General features: G+C 40.3%; 1 protein-coding gene across 1 annotated transcript in view; it reads left to right on the forward strand.

The window, feature by feature from the left end:
- Window positions 1–20949, forward strand: part of LOC149409174 (proto-oncogene tyrosine-protein kinase ROS-like) — a 264442-nt gene that overhangs the window by 82184 nt on the left and 161309 nt on the right. Inside the window, exons 11-15 of the mRNA XM_089650093.1 lie at window positions 1340–1536; window positions 3529–3623; window positions 10494–10834; window positions 12550–12736; window positions 13034–13149. Coding sequence (XP_089506219.1) covers window positions 1340–1536; window positions 3529–3623; window positions 10494–10834; window positions 12550–12736; window positions 13034–13149 — 936 coding nt within the window. The remainder of the gene's footprint in view (window positions 1–1339; window positions 1537–3528; window positions 3624–10493; window positions 10835–12549; window positions 12737–13033; window positions 13150–20949) is intronic.

Here is a 20949-nt window from a genome sequence, read left to right on the forward strand (position 1 = left end):
ATAAATAAATAAATAAATAAAAATAAATAAATAAACTTTCAGTAGCCCTGAAGAAGGAAACCTAAGCTCACACCCTCTAGTCAGACAAGTTCTCAAAGCCGCAGCATTAAGGCATCCTAAACTATCTAAGCCTCCTATCTGGGATCCCAGAATGGTGTTGACCTGGTTAGAAGCTAACCCACCCAAAAAGTTGAGTCTCTTTGAAGTCTCGAGAAGAGCAGCGACTTTACTTTTGTTAGCTTCGGGACGAAGAGTGCATGACCTGACCTTGTTACAGTGTTCGCCAGACAAACTATCCATAAATGAGGAAGGGGTCTCGTTATGGCCAGTTTTCGGATCCAAAACAGACTCTGCTACATACCAACAGTCAGGTTGGAGGTTGAGAAACGGAAATCAGCCAAATATAGACCCAGCATACTGGATTAAGAAACTGATTGAAACCTCCAAAGAACGGAGGGAAACAAATCAGAATTTAACAGAACTCTTCATCACTACATCGGGAACAGTTAAGGCAGCTTCAAGAACAGTCATCGCCCGTTGGGTCAAAACAATTCTAGAAGAAGCTAAGATCACAGCTGCCCCGGGAAGTGTACGGGCAGCAGTGGCGTCACTTAACTGGCTGGATAATTTTAGATTGGATGACATCCTGGCTCGAGGGAACTGGAGGAGCCGGGACACCTTTGCCAAATTCTACAGAAGGGAAGTTAACACTCCCCTAGAGGTAAATAGGGCATTGTCTGTAGCCTCCCTATTCCACCCACTGTAACACGTGAGTAGGTTTTCCAGTTTTTTGACGTATTATAATAGTATCACATTAGCGTTAGTGGTCACCAGTCGATAACAAACAGATCTCAATAAAGGTTTTAAATGACGGTTCAGGCTACATAATAAAATAGTTTTACCTACCAATAAAACTTATATTATGTACCTAACCTCATTTAAAACCTAGGCAATCACTGCCTGGTGAGAACTAATGAGAAAGAATGCCGTAAACAAAAGTCGCATAGGGGACGCTTTACTTTTGTGTAGCATCTGGTGACCACTTGTCCAACACAAGGTGCTGAAAAAGAGCGGGAAAGTGCCACGCGAAAGGGAATTTGAGAATGCTTCTCTCAATAAAGGTTTTAAATGAGGTTAGGTACATAATATAAGTTTTATTGGTAGGTAAAACTATTTTATTGGTAAGTTACAGTAAACATTTGTACATAATTTTCAATCTTCCTGCTGTCTGTTCCAAATGCCCAAGGATGTGGTATTGACTTCAACACCATCCAGCCATCTAGTTTAGGTTTCGCAATGCTTTTTCTTTGTCTTCTATTTATTTGTGTTTCTTTCTCAGGTCATGGTAGCTTTCAACTCCTCCCAGCCCATCCCTGTGGCGGCCAACCCCCCCACAGGGCTGCAGGGCGTCATGGGGCATGCGGAGGGACGCATCAGCTGGAGAGGTCCCCATCGGCTGGAGCTACAGGGGGCGGGTGCCTGGCAACACTGGGGGTACATCCTGCACATCATCTCTGACAACTCCACCATTTACAAGTACGCATCTGTTTTACAATACTTAACTTACCCTTTTGACCGGGTTAATTTGTTGAAGTTTATCAATACCCACAGATTTACGGTAGATAGAAAAAAATGCAATATGGAATCAAATAAATCAAAAATGTGAAAAATGTCTAGAGATGTTTATAAAACGAAAATGGCTGTCGGGACACTGCGTTAATTGACACGAGAGTGCCTAAAATCACTTATAAATGTCAAAAAACACTATGTCGGTGCTATACCAAAATATTACATTGCGCGTGTGTGATAGGCGTACGGTCAAATGTGTATTTGTAATTGCGCCAGTTCACTCTTGTCATGCACAGATTTTATATTTTGGAGGAGCGCTGTATTATCGGCAACCAAAGTATCGCTAATAAGCTATCAAACGTGTGATGCGGCCGCATACAAATGTTACATAAATAAAGCAGGTGATTGCAAAAAGTTAAAGAAATCCTTGCGAGAGATTTATCCTGCACATAAAACTACATAAAAAATACTGTCAAACTTATTGTGAAATCAGATATGAGCGCATCAGCAGAATGCTGCCTGCTCATTACGTAATAATAATAATAATAATAATACATATGAATGCATGTAACGTCAAAGAATTGTGCAAGTTTGGATTGCCAGGGTAGTGCCCGATTATTGTTTTGTTGAGAGTTTTTCGGGTGGCTGCCCTGCGATCGGTTTGACCGGCGGGCAGAATAACGCGGGTAGAAAGTTTGTTGACAATACGAGAGAGACGATCAAGTACGATTCCGCGTTGTGCGTTGCGTTTTGTGGGACAAAAAGATAAATGATGGACTCGCCGAACGTCACAGCAGTGCTGCCAGGGTCTCTTATCCATGTGAGGTGTCAGCGCTTTATTATTAGCAGCAGATACATACCTGGACGCTGTTGGTGGACGCGGTGGACTCTCTTGCTGCAGCAGCTGGTCCAGTTCCTTCACCACCTGGGATTCTTGCTGCAGTCTCCATCTTTTATGTTCGTAGAACGTCACAGCGGTGCTGCCAAGGTCTGGTATCTGTGAGAGGATAGTGTGTCAGCGCTTTATTAGCAGCAGACACATGCCTGAACGGATGACGAACCTCATACTGGCACTGTTGGTAGACGCGGTGGACTCTTTTGCTGCAGCAGCTGGACCAGTTTCTTCACAACCTCGGATTCTTGCTGCAGAGTCTCCATCTTCTATCTTCGTGTCACCTGTTACTATACTTCATTTTACTTAACTTAACTTCACTCTATTTTTGTAATATTTATATTTTTTGTAATACCTGCATCAACTGTAAAGCGCCCCTGAGGTGATATCTCACAAAAGCGGCGCTATACAAATTATCCAATAAATAAATAAATAAAAAATTAGGATTGTACAAAAAATGGAAAAAAGCACGCAAATACCATGAACCGATCGTTCGGAGACTTTCCGTGTAAATTAACCAAACATAAAACAGACGTTTTGACTCCTGCGCGAGATCAGCCGGTTCTTTGTTCGAGTGGTATTGTTCGAAGAGATTAAAATATACAATCAGTTATTTGGATTAAAAAATGGTTTTATTTGTGAAGCGTAATTCCTTGGAGACTACACTGGATTACCAAGCATGCTGTCGAGGTGACACAAAGATGAATCATCTTTGTTTGTTAACGTTCAATGGATGCTGATTAATTGAGGATGGCCTCGCGCACTCCATCCGACGAATCTCTACCCGGCGCAACCTGCTCACCGCTGGCGGACTCTCAAAACACCTTCAGACGTGACAACATGATCAAGGTTCTTCAATGCTTTTACACATTATGCCTTCTTGCCTTACCCCCATCATAGCCCTGGTGATTAACAAAGGGTCCATGCTCATCAGACGTGACTTCAGACGTGACATGCATTCAAAAAGTTATCAATATTGAATCAAGTGTTCTGAGCAAATAACAAAAAATAATTCAGTATTATTATACCCACACTTTATACAAATTTATGATTGCTTTTTCTTTCAGAACACTCTCCGGTTCCACAAGTTATATTGCAGAAGGCTTAAAAGAAGAAACGGCTTACATCATCAAAGTTGCAGCCGTTACTTCATCAGGCACTGGTAAGTTATACACGGTGTCCGGAAACTCGTGGGACAAGCGAGAAAAATTTTCTGGATTTAACACTAACTTCAATAAATAATACAATTGAATTTAACATCTATCGTAAACCGTAAAACGGAGGTTATTGCCACATTGGGCGGTGTTGAAACAAAATTATAAAGGTGTAGGGCATGAGTGCCTCAGGAATGGATGTAACAAAAGTGTATTAAATAAAAGATAAGGGAAATGAATTCCATGACACAACATTTATTTCTACATCACTTGATAAACCTTTGAATAACATGAGAACTCTTTATTTAGTGACATTTAACTCAGGCGTGTGCTACATCCGAAGGATGAAAGCACGATTGGTTATTTTAAATATTGCATTGAAAGCGACAATTGGGTGGCATTTATAATAAACTAACCTGATGAATGTAATAACGGGCGCCAAGCGATGCGGTTATGCATAGCTGTTATTTAAATGAAGAGACCAGGATGACCAAAGGTAAAACCACAAAACGGTGTCGTCATCCTTGTTCGTAATCGTGTTGGCTCATGGAGTAGTTCTTGTCTTCCCCGAGTTCACGACGTCCCGGAACCGCGGCCAGATAAATACTAAATTGTCGAGGTGCGTGTCTTGATCGCGAGCTCTGTCCCGCGTTGTCCAGAGTTGCCATAGTTGCGGAGTTGTAAATCAGAGATGGGCAGTGAATAATGCTAATGCTCTGTAGCGGGCAGGAAATGACTGCTACAACCGACATTCACGGATATAACTATACATAACACGTCAAACCACCCGATATCACACAAACATTCTGCCTATCATTCAATGGTACACCGCTTAGTAAAAATCCCACTATCAGCTGTTAATTTCGAAATTGAACTGTCAAAAATAAAACAAATTGCTCTAAATAATGGTTACTCGACACACTTAATTGATAAAATCCTGAATAAGAAACTTAAACTCATTTCGACGAATACATTTTTATTAGGTACCTACACCTGAAACTAATAATAAAATCATAAATCCCTTTCAATGGCGTAAAATCTTATACGTATCCAATTTTTCTTCACTTAGTACAAAAAATTTGCCTACCCACATTAAACCCGCGTTCTATACTGATAACAACTTGGGAAAATTACTTAAAAATACTAAAGATAAAGATCACAAATTTATCCACTCAGGCATTTACCAACTATGTTGCAATGATTGTCAATCGTTCTACATAGGTAAGACAACTAGAAATATAAATATTAGAATCACCGAACATTTAAGATGTTTAAATAACAATAATTTTTCAGAGTTTGCCAATCATCTCATTTCCACCGATCATACTTTTAGTAAAGATACAGGGGTTAAAATTCTTCACCGAAGTAATAAAGGCAAAAAATTAGATAATTTAGAAGCACTTGAAATCAGAAAAGCCATCAATAATGAAAAAGTTTTACCTTACAATAAAACTTATATTATGTACTTAGCTTTATTTAAAACCTATAAAGTGAGATAAACATTACCATTTTGCAGCCAAATCGACGTTTCTTACCAATTTCGTGTGTAATTCTTAGTTTAAATCTCCCGCCAATGTCACCTGCTAGTTCCAAATGCATCCTTGAGGCGGCGCCAGTAGTGGGACGCCACCAGTGACGCTATAATTTCATGCTTCATTAGATCTCATCAGGCAGCCCTTGCCTAGGTTTTAAATAAAGCTAAGTACATAATATAAGTTTTATTGTAAGGTAAAACTTTTTCATTATGTAGCATAGGCTTTATTTAAAACCTATAAAGTGAGATATTGTTTGTTATCGCCTGGTGACATTATGCTAATGTGAATCAAATAAAAAGAAAATAGGGGCAAGATTTCCAGAAATCAGCTAACCAGTTACAGAGGTTGAAAAAGGTCAGCGACAGATGGGTCGGTGTTGACTCGGCCAGCCGATTCTGCAATTTCCCTTCTATAGAACCTGGCAAAGGTATTGGGACTTCTCCAGTTACCACGTGACAGTATATCGTCCAGCTTATAATTCTGCAGCCAGTTCAGAGATGCCACTGCTGAACGGATGCTGCCAGGTGGATCCTCTACACCAGCATCCCTGAGGACTGTCCTAATCCAACCTGCAATTACTGCCCTGGAGGCCGCTTTCACTGTCCCACAAGTTGTAATAAATAGGCTAGGTAGTATCGCCTGCGCTCTCCGTTCCTTTGACAGTTCTATGACCTTTTCCGTCCAATAGACAGGGTCTATGTTCCTAGACTCCGAGCGAGCCAGTCTCCACCCTGATTGTTGCCAGTCTGCCGAATCTGTCTTGCCACCAAACACTGGCCAAATGGAGATGCCTTCACTGTCCACTGACAATCTTTCAGCTGTGCAATGGAGCAATGTGAGATCGTGGACTCGGCGCCCTGATGCCAAAAGCAGGATGGTGGCTGCTCTCCTTGATGCTTCAAAGAGAGTAATATGTTGAGGCAAATTCTTCTCCAGCCATGATGATACAATCCTCGGGTCCCAAATGGGGGGTTTTGAAGGCCTTAATCTAGCTAAAGATATCCCTTTTAATATCTTCTTCACTATCGGATTGGAGCTCAGCTCTCTATTGTCTTCGGGAGAGCCTAAGGTACACACCACTGACTTGTGAACTAAAATGGTACTCAGCGATAGCTTTTCTTTGATGTGTAGATCGGCTAGGAACCTGGCTAAGTCTTCAGCTTTGGGACGCGTGGCATCGAGCTGATTCTCTGACGCCCAGCGCTGCCACCTCCGCCATGCCGGAGCATAAGTGCGAAGGGTAGAACTTCTCCATCCGGATCTAAGAAGTTCCTTCTGCTGACTTGACCATCTTGTTAGGTTTTTGTCCCACCCCCACAAAGCCAAATTTCCAGAGTGAAGGACTCTACTTGAGGAGGGGGTTTGTTGGTCCTGGTGTCTATCAGTGCTTCTCCTAGATTGTGAATCGTAAGAGGTGGACCCAAGGCCCGACACTTCAGATCCGCTCTCCAAAATGCCCTTTCCCAACGAGGAGCCACTACCAAGTATAATCCCCTTGCTCTGTTCAGGTGGCAAAGAACCCTCGGCATGAGGCACGGGGGAGGGAAGATCCAAGCCAGCTGATAGTCCCAGTCCCTGCTCCAAGCATTGTGGTAGTCTGCCTCGTCGTCCTGAAAATCAAGAGAAACATACCTTTGAACCACATGCGCTGTCCTAGAGCCAAATAGGTCTATCTCGGGTCGTCCCCATTTTCTGAATGCTACCTCTGTGAAAGAGGGTAGCAAGTGCCATTCGGGTACAGCACGATGACGAGATAGACAGTCCGCTACTTCATTGAAACGACCGGGTAAGTATTGTGCTGTCATGGAGACACAGTGTTTATCCAAAACATCTAGCACTAGTCGAGTACAGCTCAGGAGTTGAGTTGATCTGGTACCACCCTCCTTGCGGAGATAAGATACGACAGACCTGTTATCCGACTGGATCAGAAGACCCGAGCCAGATAGCTCAAGCGCGTGAGGAGACAAGGCAGCCAACACGGCGAGCATCTCCTTTACATTGGAGTGAAGATTCAGCTGGTCATCAGCCCACACACCGCTGAGAAGCTTTTCGTCCAGCTGGGCACCCCAACCCTGATCAGAGGCATCGGTTGTCAGGTAATGCTCAAACAGCGGCAGATGTATAGGTGACGTCATGGTGAGCGATCGAACCCACCATCTCAATTCCCGAGCGGTAGCTGCCGGAATTGGTGATGACTCCCAAGGGTGGTAGTGTCTGAGTCCTAAGCACCCTTTCTGTATGTACCGGCTGTTGAGCCTGCCTCTTGGAACTGCAAAACTAGCAAAGTTTAAAGAGCCCAAGAGGCTGCGCCCCTTATCTAGTGACCACCTACCTGTCTGAATAAAACCCTTTAACAAATAAGATAGGGCTGAAACCTTGTTCTGAGGGAGAGACTTTTCATTAGTTAGAGTATTCCAGCTGATACCAAGAAATTGAACTTGTTGTGATGGTTCTAATATTGACTTATCAAATTGTATATGCCATCCCAAGCCTTGCAAAAACTCCACCATATCAATAGACTGCTGTTTTAAAGTAGGCAGGCATTGGTTTACTAATAAAAAATCATCCAGATACACTAGAATTCTCATCCCTCTCTTCCGCAGTTCCTGCGCTACCCAGTTAGTGAAGGTTGCGAATGCCTTAGGTGCGGTGGCCAAGCCAAAGGGGAGGGATGTCATCTGCAAGAGTTCATTCCTATAGATAAGTCTAAGGAAACATCTATGCTGCTCACTCACAGGTACATGAAAGTAAGCATGTGTGAGGTCCACTTTAACCATCCAGTCATTCGGTTGTAGAAAAGTAGGAACTCGATAAACGTTTACCAGACGAAATTTACTGACAGTCAGAAAATTGTTTAAATACTTTAAGTTAAAGACCGGCCTCTTTGAGCCATCTGATTTGGGGACCAGAAACATGTTAGAAATAAATGAGGGAGTGGCAGGTGCCGACTCTAAAACCTTAAGGGCTTTGAGTTTTTCTATTTGTTCTGTCATTGCCACAGAAGTCTTAGTGGCGAAAGGGGAGTTAAAGAAATCAATATTATTATTTAGTGGAGGTTTTGATGAAAATGGAATTCGGTAGCCATCTAACATCTTAAGGATGATAGTAGGGGCGCCAAGGTTCCTCCACTCACCTGCGAATGAGCGCAACTGACCCCCTTGAAAAGAGGGCCCACTGTTAAAACCTCTTACGGTCTGGCTTCCCTGCTCTTTCCTTGGGCCGGAACCTACCTCGGGGAGGGAAAGCTTTAGCGGCCCTACGGGCTGGTTCCGGACCTCGACTCTCAGGGTGCTCCCTTCTCGCGATGGTTCTTCCCTGCTGCACTCTAGGACGAAAGGGCTGCGAGCTCTGCACAGTCACAGGTTTAACGGGTGGAGCTGGTCGCGACGTGCTAGGCTGAGGAGCGAGGCACTTCTTCACTCCCCCTAACTTATCCAGCTGGGCCGACAGGAGGTTCGGGTCAAAGAGATATTCCGATGTGGGCGGAATCTTCCGTAAGGCATCCCGGACGTATCCGTCACTGATGCCTCGCAATGCCCCCTCTCGTCGATACTCAATGTGGCTAGCCCGTTTTCCGCAGACCATCTGCATGATGTCTTTGGACACCTTCTGGGACTCAGACCCCGCCGCGAAGAGAGACTGCACCTTCTCGAAAAGAGTGGAAGTGCTCAGCTTCGTGCCCGGTTCCGCACTCCAGTTGACCAGCTCCTGCAAGGAGGCCTTCAGGAGATCAGCCTGCAGGGAAAGAGCATTGGTCAGGGAGCCGCAAAAGGAGTCCGTTGACGTACTGGCCGATTCCTCCTGAGCTAGGCGCTTCAATTCAGGGTTCAATGCCAACATTGAGAAGAGGGGGGTTGCGGCATACGACTTCTGGATCTCGAGGTAGCGGACATTATTCCAGTTGGCCGTCCCCAGATGCTGAAGGAGCTCCACTTTTTTCACCCTCCCTGGGTCGGCCGATGGTATCTTCGGCTGCTTTAGGTCAGTTGTCCACTCCCCGAGATCCAAGTCGCGAGACGGCTTATTCGGATGGATGAGTCCCATTCCCAAATCTCCTGCCAATTCCTCCCGAAGCGACGCAGGGATGTCCAGGGAGATGCTGTCCTCGTCATCGTCGTCCGAGGCGCCACGGACGGGAGCCTCCGAACGCTTCTCTAGCAGCAGACGCAACATTTCCTGCATCTGGGACATCTGCTGTGTTAACAGGTCAATTCGCGGGTCGGCGGGAGCTAATTCACAAACCCTCTGCCTTTTGGCTTTGTCTTCCGCGCAGACCCTCGAACGCTTTCCCCGCGTGTCCGTGTGGATCACCTTCATGACTTCCGCCCTCGAAAATTCGGCTTCCCCGCTCTCGGAACGTTCGGAATCCGACATAATCGCGAAAACACAAAGAAACCACAAAAAAACACTAAACAAAAACACACGAAACTCTATAAATCGCAATTTTACGGAGTTCGAACAGTCACACTGTTAATAACCTCGAAAAAAAAAAATGTAAATTTTGCGCAAATACTGAAAAACAGGTTATTTTACGGTATTTGATGTTTGTAAACAAACCAAACGTGTTTGACCTTCGCAAAATAAATGCTAATGAAGCATGAAATTATAGCGTCACTGGTGGCGTCCCACTACTGGCGCCGCCTCAAGGATGCATTCGGAACTAGCAGGTGACATTGGCGGGAGATTTAAACTAAGAATTACACACGAAATTGGTAAGAAACGTCGATTTGGCTGCAAAATGGTAATGTTTATCTCACTTTATAGGTTTTAAATAAAGCCTATGCTACATAATAACTCCAGTATAATAAATAACCAAATTAATCTGTCTTATAGTCCTATTCTTGACATATTTCCAGTTAACCGCTCTGTTCTTCCTGGAATTCCCGTAATTACCCCTTCCACTTTGTCGACATCTCTCTCAAACACTTAAAATTTTTGTATTTATGTGTCAATATTTTGTGTAGTAGATTAGTTTTAAATATTCTCCTGACGAAGGAAGGGATCTTCCGAAACCGGTAGAGTGAAAATAAAACTATCGTGGTCAAAAACAAATTTATGTGTTTTTATTATAGATTTTTTTTTTACCAAAATCAACTACAGATTCGATATACTCGAAAATGAAAGATGAAATCAAAAAAATTTATACCTCAAAATCGACTCCAAATGTGACATAGATGCACCATTTTCCAGCTTGAACTACGAATTTCCATACATCATATATAATACATAACTAGACCAAATTTTTATAATTTTTAAAAATATAATACTTCCTGTTGTCACAATTTAGTTGAATTTTGTAGTAATGCTTCGATGTAATTAATCTAATATTATTCTATCATGTAGGTCCATGGTCTTCAGAATTCTCTGCGAAAACTCTTCCCACATCACGCAGCGGCCTACCTAGCTCCATTCTCTGGTCTGCGAAAGAAGGAGTTGTTAGTTCGGACTTAACCGGCAACAACATCCACACCCTGATACACAAGTCCCAGCTGAGGGACATGCACATCACCGACATCTCTTGGTACAAGGACCAGCTGTACATGGTGTCCAACTCATCCAATGTCATGTGGTACAACACCACCAGCAATGAGAAAGGGTGGTTGCAGGATATGGACAATGTGGGAAGTCTGGCCGTTGATTGGGTTGGAGGAAAACTGTACTGGTCTAGCCCTAAACAACAGCTTGTGAGTATAAAACATTCATTTATGTTGGGATTAAAACTTCTTATTGGCATGTGGTACAACCCCACCAGCAATGAGAAAGGGTGGCTGCAGGATATGGACAATGTGGGAAGTCTGGCCGTTGATTGGGTTGGATGAAAACTGTACTGGTCTAGCCCTAAACAACAGCTTGTGAGTATAAAACATTCATTTATGTTGGGATTAAAACTTCTTATTGGCATGTGGTACAACCCCACCAGCAATGAGAAAGGGTGGCTGCAGGATATGGACAATGTGGGAAGTCTGGCCGTTGATTGGGTTGGATGAAAACTGTACTGGTCTAGCCCTAAACAACAGCTTGTGAGTATAAAACATTCATTTATGTTGGGATTAAAACTTCTTATTGGCATGTGGTACAACACCACCAGCAATGAGAAAGGGTGGCTGCAGGATATGGACAATGTGGGAAGTCTGGCCGTTGATTGGGTTGGAGGAAAACTGTACTGGTCTAGCCCTAAACAACAGCTTGTGAGTATAAAACATTCATTTATGTTGGGATTAAAACTTCTTATTGGCATGTGGTACAACCCCACCAGCAATGAGAAAGGGTGGCTGCAGGATATGGACAATGTGGGAAGTCTGGCCGTTGATTGGGTTGGATGAAAACTGTACTGGTCTAGCCCTAAACAACAGCTTGTGAGTATAAAACATTCATTTATGTTGGGATTAAAACTTCTTATTGGCATGTGGTACAACACCACCAGCAATGAGAAAGGGTGGCTGCAGGATATGGACAATGTGGGAAGTCTGGCCGTTGATTGGGTTGGAGGAAAACTGTACTGGTCTAGCCCTAAACAACAGCTTGTGAGTATATAACATTTATTTATCTTGGGATTAAAACTTCTTATTAATCAATGTATGAAAGATAAAATTTCTACTTTGTTTTAAACCACTTTATTTGAATTATATAGGTCAACCGGTTTTGGTTGCACTCCCTTCTTCAGAATAAAGGAAATATAAATTCGACCGGTCGGTGGCCGAGTTGACATCGCGTTTGGGTCCTACCCAGGCGTAGTGTGTTCAATTCCTCGGCTGGCTAAGTCCTCCATCACAACACAAGCAACATTTTCAGCTAACTGTGTGGTAGTAGGAGATTTTCAAATATTGTCAGGTTATTCGTAACCCGGGAATGATGACTTTCTTTTAAAAAAAAAAAAAAAAAGTTTAATATTTTCATTGTAAGAAAATTTTTCATTTATATAATGTCAAGCCACCAAGTGTTTGCTTTCTTAGATAAATTAATGTATGGCTTTATGTGTCCTCTGTGAGAACAACTGTTAAGCCATTTTCATAAGCAGTTGCATAATTTCTGTGTCGCCAACACATAAAGTTAAGGCGATGCACCGCTGCGTGTAACATTCAGAATCAGACAAAATCACGCACCCCTTATGTAGATGACGATAAGGTTAATATTTCCACTTTTCTGCTGGTTTCGATTGAAATCAATTATTTAAGAAATTTTCAGTACTGCTACCTCTCCAAATGTTTTGCCCCTTTCAGTTAAAGCTGGCAAATTTCGCTACCGCCGCAGATGCGAAATTTGTTTGTTAATATTTCATGCAACTTTGGCACCTGCTAGGTGCCATTTTTTTTTACTCAGCTATTGTTTGCTTAGTTTTCTTTTGTTTTAACAAACCCAAAATGTAGTACTGTTCACACAATACTTCAATGTTTCGCAGATTACGAGAGGTAACCTTGGAGGCGGTATGCGTGAACCCGTCCCCATAGTGACAGTGGGCAAAGAACTTAAACTCGACTCGTTGGAAGGCTTCATCTACTGGAACACAGGCCATGCCATAGAGTGTGCAAGGCTTAATGGGGAACACAAGTTCACCTATTATCCTGCCCAGCTGTTCAGGAAACAAGGTAAATTCATAAATACTACCAGTCCACAATGTTATGCTGATACTTATATTCCCGAATAGGAGAATATTGAAGGAATTCTCATCTAAATGGTGAAATCCGCAAACTAACCAATGAGATTGTCTCCTGTAATGAAATTTCATGTTCTTAATATTAGAGCATGCTGAGGATAAAAGTTTTCAATTTGAGAATGCTTCTCACCATAAGAGGGTTTAAAATTAGGTTAAGTATATAAAGTTAATTTTATTGGTAGGTAAAACTATTATTTTGTGTATTATTTATTCTGATCTGTTGTTCCAGTGATGGGTTTGACGGTAGACCTCCAGGGTAAGAAGCTGTATTGGATCGTTCACGGTTATGAAGGAACCAACTTGTATAAAGCCACCACTGCCGATGTGCTGAAACCAGGAATGGAGGTAAACAAACAATAAAACTTATACAGGGTGTCCGGAAACTCGTAGTACAAGCGGGAAACTGGTGAATCTACATCACATTTGGAGTCGATTTTGTAGTATATTTTTTTTTGATTTGAGCTTTCGTTATCGAGTAAATCGAGTTAGAAGTTGATTTTTTTTTTTTTTTTTTTTTTAATCAAATTCTTATAAATTATCACTGAAGATCAAAGTACCCTGTTGAAATGATAACAACAATATAAGACTAGTGCTGCCATCTATGTATTTAATATGTAAACTTATATGAAATAAATGTTAGTCTATTCTCCATCTTTGATAAAAAAACAGCGTTTCATTACAGGTTATGGGCCGTTCGCTTATAAATCTTCGCGATTTTGTTGTTTTTTTTGTTTGACCAGTATAAAAAACACGATTACAAAACGCGATTGAACTGTGTCGTGACGGATTGTTATAATAAAAGTGTACAACTTTAGTATATCGCAGTTTAAAAAATGTCGGCGAACTATCTTGTCAACGTACCCAAGCTAACGGGACGTGATAATTACGACATATGGTGTTTTGCGGCACAGAATTTTTTAATCCTCGAAGGCATGAAGCATTGTGTGCAGCCAGAAGTCGGGATTGAAATAAAACCTGCAGATGATGCAAAAACCAAAGCAAAATTGATTATGACAATCGACTCGTCTTTATATGTTCACGTAAAAGATGCTACATCCAGTAAAGAGTTATGGGATAAATTAAAAAAATTATTCGACGACAACGGATTTTCACGGAGAATAAGTTTGCTGAGAAATTTAATTTCGATTCACCGAGAGAATTGCAGTTCGATGACGTCTTATGTGACGCAGATTATCGAAACAGCACAGAAGCTTTCAGGAACGGGATTCGAAATTAATGACACATGGACAGCATCATTGCTACTCGCTGGTTTGCCAGATCGTTTCTCGCCGATGGTTATGGCATTAGAACATTCAGGAATTCCTATTACGACAGACTCCATAAAAACAAAATTGTTAGATATGGATTCAGCAAGTCATGACGGGAGTGAAGTTAGCGGAGCTTTAGCAATTCGTTCAACTTCAAAGTACAAAGAAAAAAATAATACGAATATGTCTATGGCCAGCAAAAGTTATGTTGGCAGCACTGGCTTGTCAAAGTCAAACGTCAACAAGCATATAAAGTGCTACAGATGTAAACAAATCGGGCATTACAAGAACCAGTGTACAAATACAGAAAATAACTTGTCAAATCAGATAAATAAGGATCGAAAACAGTATAATGCGTTTAGCGCAGTGTTTCTGAGTGGAAATTTTAACAAAGACGATTGGTATATCGACTCGGGCGCGAGTGTACATCTGACAGCAAATGAAAGTTGGATTATAAATGCGCAGTATGAACAAGAAAAAATAATTGTTGTCGCAAACAGTGAAAAGGTGTCAGTATTGTGTTCTGGCGATGTAAAAATCATGACTAAAACAGATAATCATGAGTATGACATCATGGTGAAAAACGTATATTGTGTACCAAGTCTAACAACGAATTTATTATCTGTTAGCCAACTGATTATGAAAGGCAACCGTGTATCTTTCACTGGAAATGGTTGTTCAGTTTATAATAAAAATAACGAGTTGGTTGCTACGGCAGTGTTGGTCAATGGAGTATATAAAGTGAATTTGTTAAAACAAGACTGTTTAGCAGCATCAGTTGTGTCAGGAATGACTTGGCATCGAAGGTTAGGACACATAAACAAAGATTATTTGAATCAGATGGAAAAAGCTGTGCATGGTATGTCACTTGATAAAAAAGTTGACATAAGCAAATCTTCATGCACAACATGTTGTGAAGGCAAACAATGCCGGTTACCTTTTAAGAGCAGTGGCCAACGAAGCATTAATCTCCTAGATATTGTGCACACAGACATATGTGGGCCTATGGAGAATGTGTCTATGGGCGGCTCGAGATACTTCTTGTTATTTGTTGATGATCATAGTAGGATGACATTTGTTTATTTCTTAAAACACAAAAATCAGGCTTTGAAGTATTTCAAGATTTTTAAAGCTCAGGTGGAAAATCAAACAAAAAAAAACAATCAAAGTATTAAGGAGTGACAACGGACTGGAGTATTGCAATAAAGAATTTGATGATTTCCTGAATAGTGCCGGTGTGATTCATCAGAAAAGCAACCCTTACACCCCACAACAGAATGGATTGTGTGAACGATTTAATCGCACAATAGTTGAAAAAGCAAGATGTCTACTTTTTGATGCAAACTTAGGCAAAGAGTTCTGGGGTGAGGCCACCAATACGGCAGTGTACCTGCAGAATCGGATTGTGGCAGCGGCATTGGAAAATAAAACTCCATATGAGTTGTGGACTGGCTCCAAACCGGATATAAGTCATATCAGAGTTTTCGGTAGCACTGTGATGGTCCATGTAGCTAAAGAAAAGCGAAAGAAGTGGGATAAGAAAACAACCAAATGTATTCTCATAGGATATCCAGATAATATAAAAGGATATAGGGTCTTCAATCCAAAAACAAGGAATGTAACGACTAGTAGAGATGTGATCATCATTGAGAAGGAATCAAAATCTGAAAATTTAATGGAAGTGCAAGGTCAGAATATTGATTCAGTGGGGGATAGTAAGGAACTTGATGATACAGAACAATGTGAAATTGAACCTGTGCCTAGTCAAGAACACTCAAGTTTCATGGACAGTTTTCTTAAGTGTACCATTCAAGAAAGCCGTTGTTACATCAAGATGTGTTGTTTTCAAATTTAGTTGTACTGACAATGCAAAAAGTAATCTTAATGTAGTATGTCTCACTACGGGAGAAAATGTTTCTGTAAAGTCCACACCTTCAACTTGTGAAAAACCTTTTGCCACTAAACGTGCACCGTCAAGGAAGTGCAAGGTCAGAATATTGATTCAGTGGGGGATAGTAAGGAACTTGATGATACAGAACAATGTGAAATTGAACCTGTGCCTAGTCAAGAACACTCAAGTTTCATGGACAGTTTTATAGATAATGATGAAACATATGTTCCCAGTGATTATGAAGATGCAGACAGTGAGAAAGAAAGCCCGCAGTGCCGACCTAACCGGGAGAGGAAGATTCCAGAGAGGTATGGGTTATCAAATCTGTGCGTTGACAGTGAAACATATGATAATGCGGCTGGTTTGTCTCTGCATGACGCTTTAAATGGACCAGAAAAAGAACAGTGGGAGTTGGCTATAACAGAAGAGTTGCAGTGTTTCAAAGACAATGATGCGTGGGAGTTAAGTGATGCTCCAAAAGATGGAAGAGTTGTACAGTGCAAGTGGGTGCTTCGTAAAAAGTATGATAGTGAAAATAAAGTCCGCTTTCGTGCACGTTTAGTGGCAAAAGGTTTTTCACAAGTTGAAGGTGTGGACTTTACAGAAACATTTTCTCCCGTAGTGAGACATACTACATTAAGATTACTTTTTGCATTGTCAGTACAACTAAATTTGAAAACAACACATCTTGATGTAACAACGGCTTTCTTGAATGGTACACTTAAGGAAACTGTTTACATGAAAATACCAAAAGGTTTTTCTGAAAAAACACAAAACGGTCAAGTACTTAAATTAAAAAAGGCCATTTACGGGCTTAAACAATCATCAAGAGCTTGGTATAAAAAAGTAGATGAATGTTTGTTAAGCATAGGTTATATTAGATCTAAAATACAACCATGTATGTATACAAAAATGAAAGATCAGTTTAAAACTATTGTCGCATTGTTTGTAGATGACTTTTTTGTTTTTTCAAATGATACTAATGAAACTAAGCATTTAAAGGATGTCTTAACAAGTCATTTCAAAATAAAAGATTTAGGAGAAATAAAGAAATGTCTGGTTAACAAATCTAAGCAAACAATAATATTAAGTCAGAAAGATTATATTGATCAGCTGTTGCATAAGTTTAATATGAGCCAAAGTAAACCTGCACAGACTCCAATGGAAACAAAGTTAAATGTGTCAAAAAATGAACATTGTGTTGGTAATTTTCCATATCAACAAATAATTGGATGTCTTATGTATTTAGCGGTTCTAACCAGACCGGACATTGCATATACGGTTGGTTTTTTAAGCCAATTTAATAATTGTTATTCCAAAGAACATTGTTCTTATGTAAAAAGGTTATTGAGATACCTAAAATGTACTAAAGATTATGGTTTAAAGTATTCCGCTAGTGGAAGCTCAATATTAAAAGGGTTTGTAGATGCTGATTGGGGCGGAAACATTATAGATAGGAGGTCATACACTGGAATTTGTTTTACTTTATCCGGTTGTGTTATATCTTGGGAAAAAAAAAAAAACAGAATACTGTTGCACTATCTAGTAGTGAGGCTGAATATATGGCCATCACCGAAGCCTGCAAAGAAGCAATTTATTTGAGAAATTTACAATATGAAATAACTCAAAAAATGTATACTATTGATATTTTCAATGACAATCAGAGTGCGCAAAAGTTAACAGCAAATCCAGTTTTTCATAAGCGCACCAAACATATTGATATTAATCTTTTGCATGCGGCCGTATCAACTGTTGTTACGGCAAAAAGTCTATACTCACACGCGGCCGTATCAACAGTTGATACGGAAACTTTGACGGCCGATATTCCAGCGCTCTTTCGTCATAAATGTATTTCTTGCTCGCTTGGACATTCGTAGAACTATCACGATGCTGACATCTACAAGTATTTCTCAAAAATAAAATTGTATTTCATAAAAAAAGATCCATAATCAAGTGCGCCTCTTCGCGCCTTTGAGTGCTTTAGTTCACAATTTTGTCAACGGATGGCGTTAGTACTAGTATGTTATCTGCGCTTGCGCGCGCCGAGTTGATCTGTGGAATCTGCGCCGATAACATTCTGTGTTCTGCTGTAATATTGAATTATTACGAAAAATTCAAATTAATTTGTTCACTTCAGAAATCAATTTTTTATTTGATTTCTTGTGTTTCGTCTAGCAAATTCAATTTTACTGTATCCACGAGTGACCATATTGTGCCGATTGCGCGTATTTTTTAACATTTTACTGTGTTACAAAACTGAGTTATTGACTTTACTATATACTTTATTAATTTAAATATATTTTGTTATATATATGTATTAGTTATATATTACTAAAGTGCGTGTTATTTTCGTGTTTTATATACTATTTCAAAATTTATTAGGAAACGTTCACAAGTTTTTAGTTTTTTAATTCATTTGATTTTTCGGATAAAAAATGGCCCATAGTTTGGAAGATGATGAAATTGAAAATATATTGAACGTTTTGGATTCTGATTATGAAATGTCCGAAGATGAATTTGAACCTTCGGAACATTCAGATACAGAAACTCAAGCGAATGAGTCTGTAAGTGAAGAAGTGCTACACTCCTGGATGTCTGGACCTCATATTCCAATATTACACGAATTTGATGATTTTCAATCCGGCGTTTCTGTACAATTTAACGAAAATTCAACAGAAAGTGATTTTTTTGAACATTTTTTAAATCGCTCGATTATGAATGAAATTGTTCGAGAAACAAACGACTACCATACTTTTCTTCTCATTTCAAAGGAATTTGGTGCGAAGTCACGAATTCATAAGTGGAAGGACACAAGTATTGAAGAAATGTATCTATTTTTTGCAATAACCATGCTTATGACAAGAAACGAACATTTGACTATTGAAGAGTATTGGAGTACAAATATATTTCTAAGTTCCCCTATTTTTGGCCAGCTCATGAGTAGAGACCGATATCAATTGTTGTTGCAAAATTTACATTTCTGTGACTCAAATTCGCTTCCTATAGATCGTCTTTATAAAATAAGGTTAATTTTAAATCACACCCGAACACTATTTAAGGAGTCTGTGATACCTTATGAAGACCTATGTATAGATGAAAGTATCATTGTTTTCAAGGGTAGGCTAATTTTTAAGCAATATATTCCATCAAAACGACATCGCTTTGGAATCAAAATGTTTGTTTTGTGTGATGTGAAAACTGGATACATTCTAGATTTCATAATTTACTGCGGAGAAGGCACGGAAATTACAGATGAACAAAACTTGGGAATAACCGGCGCTGTTGTTACTACACTCCTAACTGATTATTTTGGCAAAGGGCACAATTTATGGTGTGACAATTGGTACTCAAGTCCAAATTTATTCAATTTTTTGCATTCGAAAAAAACAAATGCCTGTGGGACGGTAAAAAAGAACCGGAAGGAAATGCCAAAATTTATTAAACTGAAAAAAGGCGAATTTGAGTCAAAAAGCCGCGGTCCCCTTTTAGCATTAAAATGGTGTGATAAAAGGGATGTACATATGCTAACTACCTTGCACGATAACTCATTTAAGGAAACCAGTAAAATAAATCACCAAACTAAACAACCCATTCGCAAGCCTGCCTGTGTCATTGATTACAATAAATCTATGGGAGCTGTTGACAAAAGCGACATGATGCTGAGCAGTTTATCCTGTTTGAGGAAGACCATAAAATGGTATAAAAAAGTATTTTTTCACATACTTGACCTATATTTATTGAATTCATTTATTTTGTACACCCAAGTGACAGGTATAAAAAAATCTCTAGCAGATTTTCAATTGGCGGTTATTATGTAGCCTGAACCGTCATTTAAAACCTTTATTGAGAGAAGCATTCTCAAATTCCCTTTCGCGTGGCACTTTCCCGCTCTTTTTCAGCACCTTGTGTTGGACAAGTGGTCACCAGATGCTACACAAAAGTAAAGCGTCCCCTATGCGACTTTTGTTTACGGCATTCTTTCTCATTAGCGTTTTAAATTCCGTCGCTGGCGTTGTCGTTGCGAAGTAGCTCCGAATTTATAACGATTTTTCCCGTATATAATTATTTTAAGTGTATAATTATTTCAAGATAATACATTATATTATAACAGCGAGGCTGTTCGAAGTATTTTTAAAAGAAATAATTTTTAACTGTTTAAAAAGATAAAACACGTGGTGAACACGACGGAAAAGTTCGTCGGCCATTTTGTGTTGTTTGTTTATTTACATTGTGTTTTGTGTACCTTGTGTTTTGTGTTTTGGTTTCTTGTCCAATTTAACAATGAGTGGCTCCGAGATGTCATCATCCGATTCGGTAGAGATGACGGTAGAAGAAGTTAACAAGATCATTTTGCCAAAACAAAATGAGCCGAAACGAAAGTTGCCGAAATCGACCAAATCTACGAAAAAACATCGCATTGATAAACTCACGGCTCAAGTGGAGCACATTAGCTCGTTTATTCAGGATTTTATGGCGGCTAAAACATACGAAGATAGGAGAAACTTGGATTCCGACGAGGACGCATCATCGGAAGATCAAGAGATACACGTGGAGAGAAATTCACGATCTTCGCTAGGGATGGGATTAGTAAATCCTAATCATGAATTCAAGGAATTAAACCTATCGATGGCGGAAACCACGTGTAAGGAACCTACAGTTCCTAAGGCGGACGCAAACCGCGTAAAGAAAATCGAAGATTTACAACACTTCGGTTCGCCTGAATGGAACGAAGTAAGGTATGGGGAGGTCGTAAGAAAATACCTGGCCAACCCCATGTTCAACCAGTTGGAGGTTAATGGAGAGTTTCTGCATTTGAATAAGGCAGAGCAATACGCGGGGTCACTTGACAAATTTTGCGGGTCACTAAGCCATGCCCTGTTGCAGCAAAATGAGTGCCTCAAGAAATCTCTTCAGGAACTGGTAAACTGGAGTGCAGAGGAAGGCAAGGAATTGTCAGCAGGTTCCCTCTTCAAGAAAGTGGAGTCG

The sequence above is a fragment of the Hesperophylax consimilis genome, unplaced genomic scaffold (genome assembly GCF_061612785.1).
Source record: "Hesperophylax consimilis isolate HC1 unplaced genomic scaffold, BYU_Hcon_1.0 scaffold_34, whole genome shotgun sequence".
NCBI lineage: Eukaryota > Metazoa > Arthropoda > Insecta > Trichoptera > Limnephilidae > Hesperophylax > Hesperophylax consimilis.